The sequence below is a fragment of the Ogataea parapolymorpha genome, chromosome VI (assembly GCF_000187245.1).
Source record: "Ogataea parapolymorpha DL-1 chromosome VI, whole genome shotgun sequence".
NCBI classification, from domain to species: Eukaryota; Fungi; Ascomycota; class Pichiomycetes; order Pichiales; family Pichiaceae; genus Ogataea; species Ogataea parapolymorpha.
In genome coordinates, this window is record NC_027861.1 from 207,451 (window position 1) to 222,867 (window position 15,417).

Sequence of the window (15,417 nt, forward strand, 5' to 3'; positions counted from 1 at the left end):
TAAATCAATTATTCAATTGCTTATGTAGGTTTCTGAACTGCACAAGGAACACGAGAGCGAACCCGTAACCAAGCAGCGCACAGCTCATGAAGATGGCATACAGATTAGGATCATGTGCCCAGAAGCTAATCATTTCGCCGACAATGCTCGAGATTGCGTTTGAGCATAGGAAGAGGGCCACCACAAAGCTCTTCATTGCTGGAGATGACATCGTGTAAGCTAGCTCGTAAGCAGTAACAGTCGCAAAGCACTCTCCGGTAGCTTGTAGCCCAAACATCAGGGAGCACCACCAAGCTGATATCGGAGCCACTTTTTCACATTCGGAGGCTCCTTCCCATCCACATTCGCTACGGGTGTAAATTAGATATTGGAGATAAGCCCCAACAAGTGTACCCGTAGCCGAGATACAAAATCCAACGGTTATTTTATGAATTGGATGGAATGTCAGTCGCCGTTTGCGCAGAAATGGATATAGCAGATAGTCTTGGATCGGGATGATTATCAGGATTGCTAGAGGGTTAAAAGACTGAAACATGTCATTGGGGATGCCGCTGGTTCTCATTGAACCGGCTTGATTAATCTGGATGGAGGCGATAGACCCGTCATTCAAGTTGAAAATGATAAAATACAGAAAAATGGCACAAGATTGAACCGTGGTGTGCAGATCCTCAATTGTCACTGAAGGAGCCAGTTTTTGCGTAGCTGCCGAGATTTGGATGCTCCAGAACTGGCCGTGGCGCATTCTGGAGAGCCAGTCAGATTGGAATAGCTCTTTGACCAAAAGAATTACCTCCTCAAAGATTGACACGCCTGTTGGCTCACTCAGATGCAAGCGAGGTTTGAGGTAAATAAGCATAATAGGAAGAACAGAGTACACGAGCGCAGTGAACCCATACGTCATCCAGAATCCAAAAGCTCTCTCGATAATGGAGGAAAAGATGGCCACGAAGCAGCCAAAGTTGATGAAGAAATAATAGATTAAACTCATTCGCTCGAGCGTGGCATCTCGGTCCACAATCACCCTCTCTCCTGTAGGAAGGACCTTGATGTAGTTTCCGTCAATGGCGTACTGGTCCACCAACAAAGGGAAAAGATTTGGTTTAATGTAGCCCGCACTGAAACCAATACCTATAATGCTGATAATTGTCAAAAGCAAAGAGAGCCAGACGGTTTTGATCACAAATGGCAAAGAAGCCGCGACAAGCACCATATGAGCAAAAAAACCAATGGTGACGCCTACCCAGACGCTCTTGAACTTGCCGTATTTTGTGTCTGCGACATATCCGCCATACAACGGAGTGATATATGCCAAAAAGCTAAGCATCTGCGTCAGAAATGAAGCGACACCAAGTCCAAGACCAAGAGCACCTGCACTCTCGTCTGAGGTTGGATCGAGCACAGAGCCCGTGGTTGAGCCTGGCGGCAGTGGTCTTTGTATAAAATTATTGAGACAGCCGGTAAGTCCATAGTAGGATGCTCTCTCGGCGAGCTCAACCAAACAGATCAGATATGCAACAGGCGGGATAGATCCGGGTATTTTGCGCAGTGAGCTGTCTTCGGGATCGAGGTCCTCTAAGTCCTGCAGCTCGTGGATAGCCACTTTCTGAGCATGCTTGGTATTTGAGACAAGATTCATGCTCGAAAGCTCCAGGCCGCTGCTCTTGGGAAGTAAAGAATCGTCGGATTCTTCAATGAAGTACTTCAGCGAGTCCTGCTCGGAAAACATGGCGGAACGTTGAAGGAGAAAGATGCTTATCTCTCGAGATAATGCGCCGATCGACGCAAAAAAAATTCTCTGCACACGAGTTTGAATACGATGGACGACTCAGAATTAGCAGCTATCCGGGCCGCGAGATTGGCCGAGTTGCAGCGAAATGCCCAAGGTGGCGGATCGCAAGCACAGGAAAACAAGACGTAAGTGTCAGAACGCCAACGAATGCGGACTAACATTCAGAAATCAAAACGATCCAAGTCAGTCGATACTGTCTCAGATTCTAGAGCCAGAGGCCAAAGAGCGACTCTGCCGTGTCCGGATGGTCAGGCCCGAACGGGTGACATCAGTGGAGAGCTACCTGTTGAGGTTGTTCAAATCTGGAGCAATCAGAACAAAGATTTCCGAGAGCGACATTGTGGAAATTCTGGAAAAAGTGTCCAAAGAAGAACGGAAAGGCAACGAGACCAAGATTGTCTTCGATCGCCGCTCGACCCACTACGAGGACGAGGATGAGGGCGAAGAAGACGATTTTTTTGATTAAAGTAGTAGGAAGGGTCGCATAGATGTATGGCTGATAAGTAGCGTAAAACTTGTCGATATACCCAAACGGGCAAAATACCAGGATGTTACAGTGGATGGAACACTAAAAAGCCAGTCGATTAAAATAATTCGGTAAGACCCTTTTTCACGAGCCGCTAATACAGTACATGCTGCTCAATAGCCGTAGCGGATCCGCAGGGACGCCAATTTCCTAGATGAGAGCATCCGTTTATTTTGTTCCCTTTCGCGAGGGTTGACTAAGAATCCTGCAACTTGCATTATCTTCCCTACTGGGTAAATTCGGGATCACATTCGCGATCACGGCCCAGATGCTATTTTCTATATAATGCGTGCAAACGTACTCTGCTTCCATCCTTATCACCTGCTAAAATGGTTGCTCATCCTTTTGATCCTATCAGCGACGCCGAAATCCGGCTCACTTCGAAAGTGATCAAGGACTCCCTCAATCAGTCGCAAAAGCCTCATTTTTGCCAGATCGACAGGCTCGACCCGCCAAAGAAGGATATGATCAGATACCTAGAGGCCGAAAAAACCGGGAAGCCACTTCCTCAGATCTCGAGAATCACCTACGCATACTTTTATCTGGGGACCGACTTTTACAAGTCTCTTGTCAATTGCACCTATGGACACCTGATCACCACTCAGAAGCAGCCAGAAGGAGTTGTTGGTCCTCTGGTTTGGGAGGATGTCACGGCAATAGAGGAATTGTTGACTGTGCACCCGCTGGTTCAAGCGGAAATCAAGAAGCTTAGATTGCCACCATCCATCAAGGTGGTTTGTGATCCTTGGATCTATGGAACAGACGACCCTAAAGAGAAAAGACTGTTGATTCAATGCTACATGTATTTGGCCAATGCTTCGCACCCTGAGTCCAACCACTATTCCCTGCCCCTTAAATTCTCACCTGTTTTTGAGTGCTTGACCAAGAAGTTTGTGAGAATGGACTATTTGCCTTCCGGAGTTGACGAGAAGTTTGTCACTGAGACTGAACCTTGGACCAAATTTCCGTTTGTCGAGTACCATCCGGATCTCAATGGCGAGACTCCAAGACCGCTCAAACCATTGGTTGTTCAGCAGCCAGAGGGCCCATCGTTTAAGATAGAAGGCTCGAAGATCTCCTGGCAAGGATGGGAATTCTACGTGGTGCCCACCGCTAGAGAGGGATTTGCAATTTACGACGTCCACTTCAAGGGAAGATCCGTTATCTACAGATTGTCTCTATCGGAGATGACTGTGCCTTACGGCGATCCAAGGCCACCATACCACAGAAAACAGGCATTTGACTTGGGAGATTCTGGCTTTGGAACAACCGGCAATACTCTCAAACTGGGCTGCGACTGTCTGGGTGTCATTAAATATCTAGACTGCTCCATCACGGACTCGAAAGGACAACCGAAATTAGTCCCAAGCACCGTTTGCTTGCATGAACAGGATGGCGGTCTGCTTTACAAACACATGAATTACAGAACTGGCGGTGCTGTCACCGCCAGAAGAAGAGAGTTTGTTGCTCAGACCATCGCCACAGTTGCAAATTACGAATACATTCTTAACATTATTTTTGATCAAGCTGGTGAGATCAGAATCCACGTTAGAGCAACAGGTATTTTGTCTACCATGCCAATTGACGAAGGACTCACCGTGCCTTGGGGTACCAATGTTGGACCTATGGTGATGGCTGCTTACCACCAGCACCTGCTTTCGTTCAGAATTGATCCTGCTGTGGATGGCTACCAAAATACTGTCGTCTACGACGATGTTGAAAAAATGCCAGCCGGAACCAGCTTTAACCCTTTCGGTGTTGGCTTTGTGACGAAGAGGTCATACGTTGAGAAGCCAGGTTATGTTGATCAGTCTCCGTTCACCAACAGATCATACAAGATTATTAACGAGAATAAGATCAACCCAATCTCAAAGAGGCCGGTTGCGTACAAAATCATGATGCCGGCCAAGCAAATGCTGCTGGCGGACGAAAATTCGTACAACAACAAGAGAGCACATTTCGCTACTCAGCAAGTCTGGGTTACCAAGTATAGGGACAACGAGCTGTTTGCTGCTGGCGAGTTCACCAACCAGTCACAGGGAGACACAGGTCTCAAGAACTGGGCCTACAGGAATGAGAACGTCAGAAATGATAATCCAGTGGTCTGGGCAACTCTCGGGTTCACTCATATCCCAAGGGTGGAAGATTTCCCTGTCATGCCCGTGGAGACACACGAGATCGCTATTGTGCCAAATGACTTCTTTGATAAAAATCCTGCGTTGGACGTTCCGCAGTCCACTCAAAGCTTCAACAGATCTGAGTACTATCCGGAAGCATCGTCAGAAGAGGTTTGCTGCAAATCTAGTTTGTAACTACATTTAGTCACCCGTATGGTTTTCTTTCTAGCAGATAAGAGTGAGCGCAAGCAGCTCAAATTTGACAACTCTATCCTAATGCTTCCTCCTTCCTTATCGGGAAGGTCCTAGCAATTTTTTGAAAAATTATATTTCCGGGGTGCATATATAAACCAGCAGCGGACCCAAAATACACGTTATTCGCAAAATGGTTCACCCTTTCGATCCTATTTCCGACGCAGAGCTCCAGCTCACTTCCCAGCTTATCAAAGATGCCACCAAGGGCCCAGAAAAGCCACATTTCATCCAGATCGACAGACTGGATCCGCCAAAAAAGGATATGATCAGATATCTTGAGGCTGAGAGAACTGGCAAGCCTCTTCCTCACATCTCGAGAATGACTTATGTTTACTACTATATTGGCCTCGACTTCTACAAAGCCCTCGTGAATGTGAGCTATGGACACGTTATCACCAACCAGAAACAACCAAAGGGTGTTATTGGTCCACTGATTGCCGAGGATATTCAGGAAATCGAGCAGCTCGCAACTACACACCCAATCGTCAAGGCAGAGATTGAAAAGCTCAAACTTCCTTCCCACGTCAGAGTCGTCTGCGACCCTTGGATGAACGGAACTGACAGCAAGGAGGACAGAATGTTGATCCAGTGCTACATGTATCTGGCCAACGCTGCTCATCCAGAATCCAACCACTACTCGTTGCCGCTCAAGTTTTCTCCCGTTTTTGAATGCCTCACCAAGAAGTTTGTGAGAATGGACTACTTGCCAGGAGGTGCCGATGAAACCGTTACCGAGACGCAGGCTTGGGATGAGTTCCCCTTCGTGGAGTACCATCCAGATCTCAACGGCGAGACTATCCTACCACTAAAGCCACTAATTGTTCAGCAGCCTGAGGGGCCAAGTTTCAACGTTGACGGTCACAAGATCTCGTGGCAAGGGTGGGAATTCTTTGTGATACCGACTGCAAGAGAAGGATTTGCCATTTACGACATCCACTTCAAAGGCAGATCTGTCGTCTATAGATTGTCGCTGTCTGAAATGACGGTGCCATATGGCGACCCAAGAGCTCCGTTCCACAGAAAACAAGCCTTTGACTTGGGAGACTGCGGGTTTGGTGCTACTGGTAACAGTCTGGCTCTAGGATGTGACTGCCTGGGAGTCATCAAATACATGGATTGCAGAAGAGTCAACACTAGCGGTGATTCTGTTTTGATTCCAAACACTGTGTGTTTGCATGAACAGGATGGAGGACTACTGTACAAACACACCAACTATAGAACCAACGTTCCTGTGATTGCCAGAAGAAGAGAATTTGTTGTTCAAACCATTGCTACCGTCGCAAACTACGAATACATGTTAAACATCATTTTCGATCAGGCTGGAGAAATTAGGATCCACGTTAGAGCTACCGGCATTTTGTCCACCATGCCTTTGGACAAGGACGTCACTGTTCCTTGGGGCACCAACGTCGGCCCAAGAGTAATGGCCGCTTACCACCAGCATATGCTTTCGTTCAGAATTGATCCTGCTGTTGACGGTTACGAAAACACCGTGGTTTTCGACGACGTGATTCGGATGGAGAAGAACACTAAGCTCAACCCATACAACGTTGGATTCGTGACCGAAAGAACCGTTGTTGAAAAGCCAGGCTATGTCGAACAGTCTCCGTTCACCAACAGATCGTACAAGATCATTAACGAGAACAAAATCAATCCAATCTCAAAAAAGCCTGTGGCGTACAAAATTATGATGCCAGCCAGACAAATGCTGCTCGCCGACGAAGACTCATACAACAACAAGAGAGCTCAATTTGCTACTCAACAAGTCTGGGTTACCAAATATAGAGATAACGAACTCTACGCTGCTGGAGAGTTCACCAATCAATCCCAAACAGACACTGGATTGGGTGTTTGGGCAAGACGTGACGAAAATGTCAGAAACGACGACCCAGTGGTCTGGGCGACTCTTGGCTTTACTCACATCCCAAGAGTTGAAGACTTCCCAGTGATGCCTGTTGAGGCCCATGAAATAGCCCTTGTTCCTTTTGGATTTTTTGACAAGAACCCTGCTCTTTCGGTGCCTCAATCCACCCAGAGCTTTAACAAGTCCCAGTACTTCCCAGAGTCTGGCGCCGAATCCTCCTGCTGCAAATCTAATTTATAATATATCATATAAATACAGTACTACACTTCCATATGAAACCTTACGATTGTGACTTGATGGATGGCAGCGAAGAGGCAGCTCCGGCTGTATCAGACCTGCTCCAAAATATCACTTCGTGTGCAGAGATGTGAAATTATTTATTGCAGACCTTAATGGGAAAAGAATAAACATTAATATTTTCTATCTATCATCCCAGCCCCAAACAAACCGTACCTACATCGCAAGTCGCTAGCATGTTTCATTATGCCGCCGCATGATACGAGTCTAGATCCACTATGTCTCATATTTCGTGTCACGTTGCGCTTCTTCAAGTGCCTGGGCTCCTTCCATGTTTTCAAAGACCAAGCGTATTTTGAATCTATTCGCACATTCGACAAAATCCAACACCTCTCATCGTTACAGTTGCCAGGGGATTACGTTATGGGAAAATTGGGAACACACAAGTTTAGACGGCACCCGGCACGCCCTGGACAGCTGACCGTTGTGTCCCTTAAATTGCCTTTTATGCCACAAATACGCTTGACCGAACCTCCAAAAACTCCCGAAATTGCTAGTTTTGAAGATGCTCAAATACTCAGTGCCAAACGTGTAAAGGTGAATGGACCTATGAATTTTAGCACTGTGTATACCGAAGCAGATTATGAACTTGCACTGTCCACTTTTAACGACATCGTTAGACATTTCAAAATTCCGAACCAATACCTAATGGAGCCCGCTACGGATTACATTGATTACTTACGCTGCACAATCAAGGAAGCACATAAAGCGGAAAATAAACTCTTCAAATTCAGCAGACTCAAAAAGACGTTGTCCCTCAAATCGCTAGGCAAAGACTATTCCAAAATACAGATGTCAAGAGACATGAATTTTTTGGCATCCGTGTTCATCATCTCATGTGAAAAAGGTCATCTAATTGAGAAACTAACTCAGGAGCTGGAAAAGTCCGGTATAAAGCCACCAAAGGATAAAATACAACAACATTTTGATGTTTTCAAAGATCGACTCATGTGTCTCAATAATAATCCAGGGATTTTCTTTGAAGTCTCCACGCCGCTAACAAACTTTGCTAGGCACTGTTTAGAAACTCGGAACCTCATCTTTACAAACTTTCCTGCTAGCAGGTCGAGTCTGGTTGAATTCTGGACGACATCTTTGAAGGAATACTCCATGGTATTAGATAAAAAAGACTGGACGAAAGCCAAGATCGACTATTCCTCTGCTAACGACTCAGAACTCCGCAAATTCATTGAAAGCTCACCGTCGAAGGAAGATCTCGAGTTTACTACAGAAAGTGAAATGGACACCACAGTAGACAAATCAGTAAATCAGGTTCCTCATTTCCCTTTGATGGAAAGCACCCAAGGCACCTCTTCTCCAATCCAGCGAACTTTACAGCAACAAGCTGAAATTCAGGAGACCTCTATTGATCAATCAACTGATGAGGCCTGTTCACAGTCATCAGAAAGCGTTCCATACCTGCTAGAGTCTGACACATCAAGAAATGTTGAAAAATCTCACCACATTGATACTGATAATACGACAGAAGGGTCGGTCATTGACTACGAGGAATGCATGTCAAAACAAGACATCTCATATCAATTTGATATAACATCTACCCCATCGAAGTCCCACAAACCATTGAGTGCGGAGCGTGTTGAAGACTTAGCTTTTACCGAGAAGATTGATAAATTTGAAAAAATGGCCGGTAGATTGTCCGGAGAGAGCGTTCTCATCGAAAGACATGAAAACAGGTACGAATCTTCAATGGACGAAACAACGATATTATCTGAAACCGTGCGGTTGCAGAGAATGAAACTTTCTGAGCCGGACATCGAAAAAGACGAAATCTTGCGTAACACACTTCAGCAGCTCAATTTGAAAAGGAAATGTTCGGATCCAGAACTACATGAGTCAAGAAATCTGAGCGTCAAACAACGATTTGGACTTTTCCTTGACAGCCGATATAGAGAATTATCGAACACATCTGAATTTAGATACCAGATCATCACACCACAAAAACTTTACGAACGCCTTTCTGGATGCGAAGGACGAAATTGGGATGCATTGCCCCTGAAGGAGAAAGGTTCATACTATTTTGCATTCAAACGACATTATGCTGAGTTAGTGAACCATGGGGAAAGGTATGATAGGAGACTTGTCGATTTGGTGGCAGAAGTGTGTTCTGAGTTTGAGTAATGTTATATTTAATGTACAATAATGCGATTAATGCTGTTTCAGACCAGAAAACCTATAAAACAAGCGTCTAGGATCCTTTCGTAGTTCACCCATCTGTGATATTTGTTGAACAGAAATGTCCCGTCTTTTCCTGCACACTTCATTAAAACCTCAACACCTCCAGGGTGATAATCAAGATACGGTGATAGATTATAGATCTTGTGATTTAGACATATCCAAAAATCATGCTCTTTATTATGTTTGTTCAGCTCCTCCTTTGTCACTCGCAATGGAAAATCCCTAGGATCAATGCATCCTTTCATGTTTGAAGTCTTCTTCTTTGTCTCCCAGTCTAATGGCGAATGTCCTGGCTTCAAGCTAATTTTTCGGCGCGCGTTGGCAGTCATTATACTATCCATTGGCGAAACCGTTGGTGTCACATTAGGCGTCACTGGACCATTAGGGCTCAGGTAGCTTCTCTGAGGAGCAGCAAGTCTAGCTATGTTTTCACCTCGCTGCTTCTTCAGCTGTTCGAGTTTCTCCTTGGCACTCATGTCAGCCTTCGCCGGCAATGGCGTCATGATTGGAATTGATAGAAAAATATTCGGGATCCAACACAGCCTTATATTATGGATTTGATTAGGCTGGGGAGCGATTCGAGCTGGATTTCAGCAATTTCCGTTTCGTTCACCAGCTTGTCCACCATTGCGTAATTCAGACGCTCTTTTGAAGGCTCATTGAAGTCATCTATTTCAACATTGCGACTGTTAACGAATTTGATGGACGTCGATTCTTCGATAATGATTTTGTTGAGCGTGCTCTCGATCTGAATGTCAAGGTAAACACCCTTAGACTTATGTAGTCTCATCTGGTGAGCTCTTCCAATTATGATACAATTCGTCAGCTCTTCTGCGTACAGAAACGACTCAGAATGTATCACGAATGCCGAATTGTGACAGTTTTTCAAAGTAATAGCTCCGGCAGCCATATTTGTCGGAATTACTATCACCGAATTCTTGATCTCAGAAAGAAACACACCCTGATGTGCCTTTTCTATAATGCACTTAGCTCCATCTTTCTCACTGATAGTCGGGGTGCCAAAAGTTGAAGGCTGTGAAGACTCGACGTAGGACGATCTATTGTCTCGGCCTGGTTTATAGCTGAACTTGAACTTCTTATTATTGAAGGTGCGTTTCTTGTCATCGAGAGACAATACCCAGGAGTCGATTGTGCTAGTGATTCTTTTTAAATCGTACTGAGGTATGCCTCCAGTCTCATATACCTTGGTCACCCATTGTTTGAACTTATTGATATCGTCCCTGATCAATTTCCAATCAGTATTGACATCTGCATTGTCTATTTGCTTTTCTATTACTACCGGTTAGTTCCGCGAAATGGATCACTTACATTTGCTTTGCTCGTGAAATTTGTCCAGAACTTCTTTGGCACTCATAATCTATTATATTGAATATTTAAATTGGACTATTTAATCTGCTGGATCTTTTTGATCCCTTTTTTTCTCCGGCTATTATATCATTTGTCAGTCGATCGTATTCTTCCATGCTTCGGCAAATATACTCAATGGATCTAGGGCCGTCTCTCGCAAACATTAGTCTCAAAAAGATTTCTCTCATAGTGAAGGCAAGGTTTTCCATTTGCAGATTTGTCTCTTCTTCCAATAAGTCATTGCGTCTCTTCTTGGTGCTTTGACGTACTATGGACCTGGACACACCAACATTGGTACCAGAAAGTCCGAATTGAAACCGTAACAAGCTCTCACATCTATCAACGCATAATTTGTACTCTTTTTGTATGTCAGATAGAGTCAGATGGTATAGAGAGCGTAATTTCAGGAATCCATAAAAATCCACGGTCAACAGCGAGTTGTGTTTCTCGGAAGGTAAATGGGAACAAACCACAGCAAACAGTTTATAGACCCAGGAAACAACTCGCTCAAAATCGTCTGCTGCAAGTGTTTTTGGTGACACAGGTGCAGTACCCATTGATTCCATCATTGAGCATATATCATCATGTTTGCTTCGTATCTTTCTGAGATATGCAGGTGAGGGTATGACTAGATCAGTGGCATAACGCACTATCTGAGACCAAATATAAACCATCAAATCATCGATAGCTAAGCAATCCAAAACGGGCTTCAGCTGAGACACCTTTATATCAATCTGGTCACAAATTTCGACTACGCTCTTATCTATTATCTGGTCAGGGTTATGTTCTGCTTTGAGAAAATCACCAATCTTATATGTTTCCTGGTTCGTTGCTTTCATTTCTAATAGGGCAGCTTTGGTGAACAGACTCTTGATTCTCTCACAAATATCTAAACTTAGGAAGGGTATTATTCTTTGGGTTGACGCAATCAATCTAGCTCGGGTCATCCCGCTCAAATGCAGAGGGTCAGGCATTATATTCTCATGCCAGTAGGACCATTTTAAACTAATAAGGTTGCTATTTGTTAATGTGAGAGTCTTTTCGGTTCCAACATTCGTGGAGTGTAAATCTAAGTCATATGCAAATTTGGCGACCACATTATTGTTGGCAACCAGCTCAAATCTTATTATTTGCGAGCCTTCATTATCAATGATCGCAGAAAACTCTTCTTGCCATTGAGGGAACCAGTCACCCCGAATGGCTCTGGTTCTTTGATTAAGACAGCCAGAGATCTGTACGTAAGAAGTAGGTGCAAATGTACCATTCAAAATCTCTGCACTCATGACCTTCAAAACAACGAATCTGCTGCCTTTTTTTGTCTCTGACAATTCCATTACGGAAGACATGGTTTCAATTATATCGTCGCTGAATATGTCGTCCAGTTTTTGGAGTATGGCGTATAGGTTGTTTATCTTCACGTAGCACACTGGGCTCACAGAAGACGCATTTGTTTCCTGAAGCTGAGATATGATATCTCGAGTACAATGCTCAGTATATTCATTCAAAACGTTAGAGATGGTTCCATACACCAGTGTAAAAAGACTGGCATTTTGTAATTTGTCTGTCCATTTCAATTGCTCCACTTTGGACAGATAACGAAGGAATACGTTGAAAAGTGAATAGATGTTTTTGCTGTAATACGAACCCTTGAATGCGTAGGTCTCTGTCTGTAGTATTGCGGAAGCTTCCTCGATCATAGCCAAGCACCAATCCTGACACTGTGAGTAATAGTCAGGATAGAAGTACGGCTCCACAATTTTGGAGTAGTCTTGTAAAGGAAATAGGGCTAAGTCCCGAATTCGGATCATACATGACAGAATGATCTTCATATTTTCGGTGTCAGTGGGCGTCTTGTATTTTCTGATCCATTTCCCGGAGGCATCCATTATGGTTTCGGTGACAAGTGAGCTTACCATTCTCTTAGCATCGGTAAGAGCTCTTTTTGCAAGATCGTACTTAATAGTCCAAAAATCCCACAAAGTATCATACTGCAATGGTATCTTATCTGACAAATACTGTAAATCTTTCAACACATAATTTAGCAGCATTGAAACGTTCTCCAGTGTGATCGGGTCTTTTTCAATATTGGATATCATTGCTTTATAGCGCTGTTTGGATAAAATCGGAAAATGTTGCGTAATCATCAATTTGGTGTGCTCTGGAATCCCAAAGAAGCTTGTGCGGTGAACCTCCTTAAGGTTGGCAACGATTTCATTCAAAGTAGTAGGATTAAATAGCTCATTCATAAGGGGGGTCACTCTTTGCACGATCGGGGTATTCAAACTCTCTGTGATGCCAATTTGCGACTTGATAGGGATGGGCCATATTTCTGGCTTGAATGGAAGTCCGCTGAAATCCAGTAAGGTTCTTGCAAGCTTCAACGCGTCGTCTTTGTCAATGTAATCACGTCTTCTAAGGTAAGCTCTGATGACCGACATAAAAACCTCGTAGCCATCAAGCTGCCAAACAAACATGCAATCCTTAATGATCTCCTGGCAGACAGGGCACATTGTTGAACCACTCATAAAAACGTCAAGCACCGAATTAAATGTCTGGTACCGGTTTTTCGGACTCACAGCGCGTGGAAAAGATTTACTTATGTTAAAGTGAATTCGCTCTTGTTGAAACCTGTCCAAAGCTTTGCGAAAAAAGAGCGTCTTACCTTGAAGCCATTCACGATAGTCGCCCGGATCAGAAAAGTCAGACTCCTTGAAATGACGTTTTGTGTCCGTTATCTCCAATTCGTATATGATGTCGACTTCACGGCACTCACCTTTCAAAGCCAGAACACGATTATTTAAATGCACAAACTCGACGCCGTACACCCTGGAGATAACCTCAAATTTTGGTAAATCTTGGATCTTCATTTGAGGATAAAATTTCTTAGCGCAAACCTCATTCCTGTGGGCTATGAGAATGTCCTTCTGCTGACTAGACGACTTCAAAATCAGTAGGTAGTCAATAAATCGAGCAAGGTAAACGAGATGAACAGCTGCATTGGACGGATCTCTCGAGTGAATTTCCTTCGCTGCCACCATCTGAAAATCGTTGACCAGTTTGTTAATATCCTGCTCCTCCGTATTATACAAGTTCCTGAATGTTAGCAGCATTGAGATAAATGTTTCCTCTTCATCGGTGCTCATACCCAAATCTTTTATCTCTGTATCATAGCCGTTAGCGAGTGAGTCTAGTTTGTTTACCAGCTCAATGAAAAACGTTTCGGGCTTCTCGTTAGGAGCACGTGAGCGGTATAGTATTCCCTTTTTAGAGTTTTTTGACTCCCTGGAACCTCTTGAGCTTTTTGAGCCGCTAGAGCTGGTGGATTGATCAGAAACTCTCCTTTTCACATCCATCGCAGAAATCCCCACAATTTCGGCAATACTATGACTCAGGAATTGAGGGTCGCTCTTATACATCAAGTAGACTGCTTTTATGAGTGGGTCGAGTGATGCGATAGCATCCATAAGGTTCAAGTGTATCTAAATTCAGGAACAAGAATGTACATATTTTTTCAGGCTGAACATATGCAACTACTTTTTGTACATTGTTAGCCACAGAGGCGGTGCAGAAGAGGAATGGAGAGATCCTTAGCTCGGTCGTAGCTAGCAGCTTAATTTCGGTTCTTACATTGGCAAGACATCAACAGCTGGCTTTGGATTTTGTACTTTTCGGTTCAGAGAGTCAAAACGAAATCAATCGTAAAGACCCTGCCTTTTCTTAAGCCAGATTTGGATGTAAATATTTTTGATAATAATATTGTTCAATAAATATTGATAGTATATCAATGTCCTCTTCGAGCGATGTTCCTAAGCGACGCCGAACCGCGAACGGTCATAAAAATGACCACCAAGCACTTGACAACCAGGTCAACGAATACCTCAATGATATGAACTACGTTGACGATGTGCAGAATGACGTCCGAATACACAATTTTGGCGTTGATTTATCGTCTCTCAACAACGAAGACTTCCACATAGATCCTTCTATTGCCAACGAAGATACCAAACAGCAAGTTCAGGAAAACATTAATGCGGCTGCAGCGGCGGTGGTAGCGTACCAAGAGACTCGGCGAGCTATCGATGATAAACAATCAGATAAGTCGTCACACATTAACGAAAACAACTCGTTCCGTCTTTTGGAAGTTCCCGAGAATGTCGACCCTAAGAAGATGTGCCGGTTTTGTGGTAAGACTTTTGCTCACCCGGGGTCCCTCGGGAGACACTTGGACAACCGCAAAGGGTCTCCAATGCATCCAGCAGACCAAATCGAACGAATTCGCTCCAATGTCGCTAGACGCGGTAATCCTGAGGAAGTTCGCGCGCGCCGGGCAGAACGGGCCCGTCTGTACAATAGGAGAGACTACGTGAAGTTGAAAAATAGAGAAAGACGACGAACACAAAGCAAGATTTACAGAGTAAGGGAGAATGCACAGTTACAATTCTATAAGAGCATAAGCACCCCTTCTTTGACTGCACATCCTTCGTTTCCACGTATGGTGTTATTTTTCCTTACTCCTAAAGATTGGCCTCATGATCCTCCAACTTTTCAAACGCATGAGACCTTGATCATGCACCTCGACTCAGATCCCGAATTACGCAAGCGCCTACCGTACTTATCGGCCAATTTGGGGATTGATGATTACAAAGAGAAACTGAAAACCGCATACGAGAACTGGATGACTCTGTCCAACGAAGCGAAAAAAGAGATGTGGAGCCGAGAACAGCGTCTGTGCGCTCAGGACGCATTAGGTAGTCTAAGTCTGTTTGATTTTGCAGTCAGAGAGAAGTGGGCTCATAAGCTGACCAACGATAAGAAACAGGAGATAATTCAGAGCAACAAGTCAGAGAGTATGGGCTCTCCAAATTACAATGATTCCTCTGATTCTGATTCCAGTCGAGATGTGAAGAATACTATATGCCCTGATGAATTTGCGGCGGTGGCGGCTGCAGCGGCAGCTGTCGTCAACACTCATGATGAGTGAGAGCGCATATTGTATAATAAACCT

General features: G+C 44.3%; 9 protein-coding genes across 9 annotated transcripts; 5 read left to right on the forward strand and 4 right to left on the reverse strand.

The window, feature by feature from the left end:
• Positions 1 to 4: 4 nt before the first annotated feature.
• On the reverse strand, positions 5 to 1,726 carry HPODL_01216 (Peptide transporter PTR2; the record flags this gene model as incomplete). Its single annotated transcript, XM_014077716.1, has 1 exon — positions 5 to 1,726. One exon carries the CDS (start codon positions 1,724 to 1,726, stop codon positions 5 to 7), a length of 1,722 nt encoding a protein of 573 aa, XP_013933191.1.
• Positions 1,727 to 1,816: 90 nt separating this feature from the next.
• On the forward strand, positions 1,817 to 2,255 carry HPODL_01217 (uncharacterized protein; the record flags this gene model as incomplete). Its single annotated transcript, XM_014077717.1, has 2 exons — positions 1,817 to 1,914; positions 1,955 to 2,255. 2 exons carry the CDS (start codon positions 1,817 to 1,819, stop codon positions 2,253 to 2,255), a joined length of 399 nt encoding a protein of 132 aa, XP_013933192.1.
• A 389-nt stretch (positions 2,256 to 2,644) lies between these two features.
• On the forward strand, positions 2,645 to 4,627 carry HPODL_01218 (copper-containing amine oxidase; the record flags this gene model as incomplete). Its single annotated transcript, XM_014077718.1, has 1 exon — positions 2,645 to 4,627. The coding sequence occupies one exon, from the start codon at positions 2,645 to 2,647 to the stop codon at positions 4,625 to 4,627; it is 1,983 nt and encodes a 660-aa protein (XP_013933193.1).
• Positions 4,628 to 4,817: 190 nt separating this feature from the next.
• On the forward strand, positions 4,818 to 6,791 carry HPODL_01219 (copper-containing amine oxidase; the record flags this gene model as incomplete). Its single annotated transcript, XM_014077719.1, has 1 exon — positions 4,818 to 6,791. One exon carries the CDS (start codon positions 4,818 to 4,820, stop codon positions 6,789 to 6,791), a length of 1,974 nt encoding a protein of 657 aa, XP_013933194.1.
• Positions 6,792 to 7,295: 504 nt separating this feature from the next.
• HPODL_05283 (uncharacterized protein) lies at positions 7,296 to 8,987 on the forward strand (the record flags this gene model as incomplete). Its single annotated transcript, XM_014077720.1, has 1 exon — positions 7,296 to 8,987. One exon carries the CDS (start codon positions 7,296 to 7,298, stop codon positions 8,985 to 8,987), a length of 1,692 nt encoding a protein of 563 aa, XP_013933195.1.
• Positions 8,988 to 9,025: 38 nt separating this feature from the next.
• On the reverse strand, positions 9,026 to 9,547 carry HPODL_01220 (Cytochrome b5 reductase 4; the record flags this gene model as incomplete). Its single annotated transcript, XM_014077721.1, has 1 exon — positions 9,026 to 9,547. One exon carries the CDS (start codon positions 9,545 to 9,547, stop codon positions 9,026 to 9,028), a length of 522 nt encoding a protein of 173 aa, XP_013933196.1.
• Positions 9,548 to 9,588: 41 nt separating this feature from the next.
• HPODL_05284 (uncharacterized protein) lies at positions 9,589 to 10,419 on the reverse strand (the record flags this gene model as incomplete). The annotated part of the gene is made up of 2 exons (XM_014077722.1): positions 9,589 to 10,340; positions 10,374 to 10,419. 2 exons carry the CDS (start codon positions 10,417 to 10,419, stop codon positions 9,589 to 9,591), a joined length of 798 nt encoding a protein of 265 aa, XP_013933197.1.
• A 19-nt stretch (positions 10,420 to 10,438) lies between these two features.
• Positions 10,439 to 13,876, reverse strand: HPODL_05285 (uncharacterized protein; the record flags this gene model as incomplete). Its single annotated transcript, XM_014077723.1, has 1 exon — positions 10,439 to 13,876. One exon carries the CDS (start codon positions 13,874 to 13,876, stop codon positions 10,439 to 10,441), a length of 3,438 nt encoding a protein of 1,145 aa, XP_013933198.1.
• Positions 13,877 to 14,196: 320 nt separating this feature from the next.
• Positions 14,197 to 15,393, forward strand: HPODL_01222 (uncharacterized protein; the record flags this gene model as incomplete). The annotated part of the gene is made up of 1 exon (XM_014077724.1): positions 14,197 to 15,393. One exon carries the CDS (start codon positions 14,197 to 14,199, stop codon positions 15,391 to 15,393), a length of 1,197 nt encoding a protein of 398 aa, XP_013933199.1.
• Positions 15,394 to 15,417: the final 24 nt, after the last annotated feature.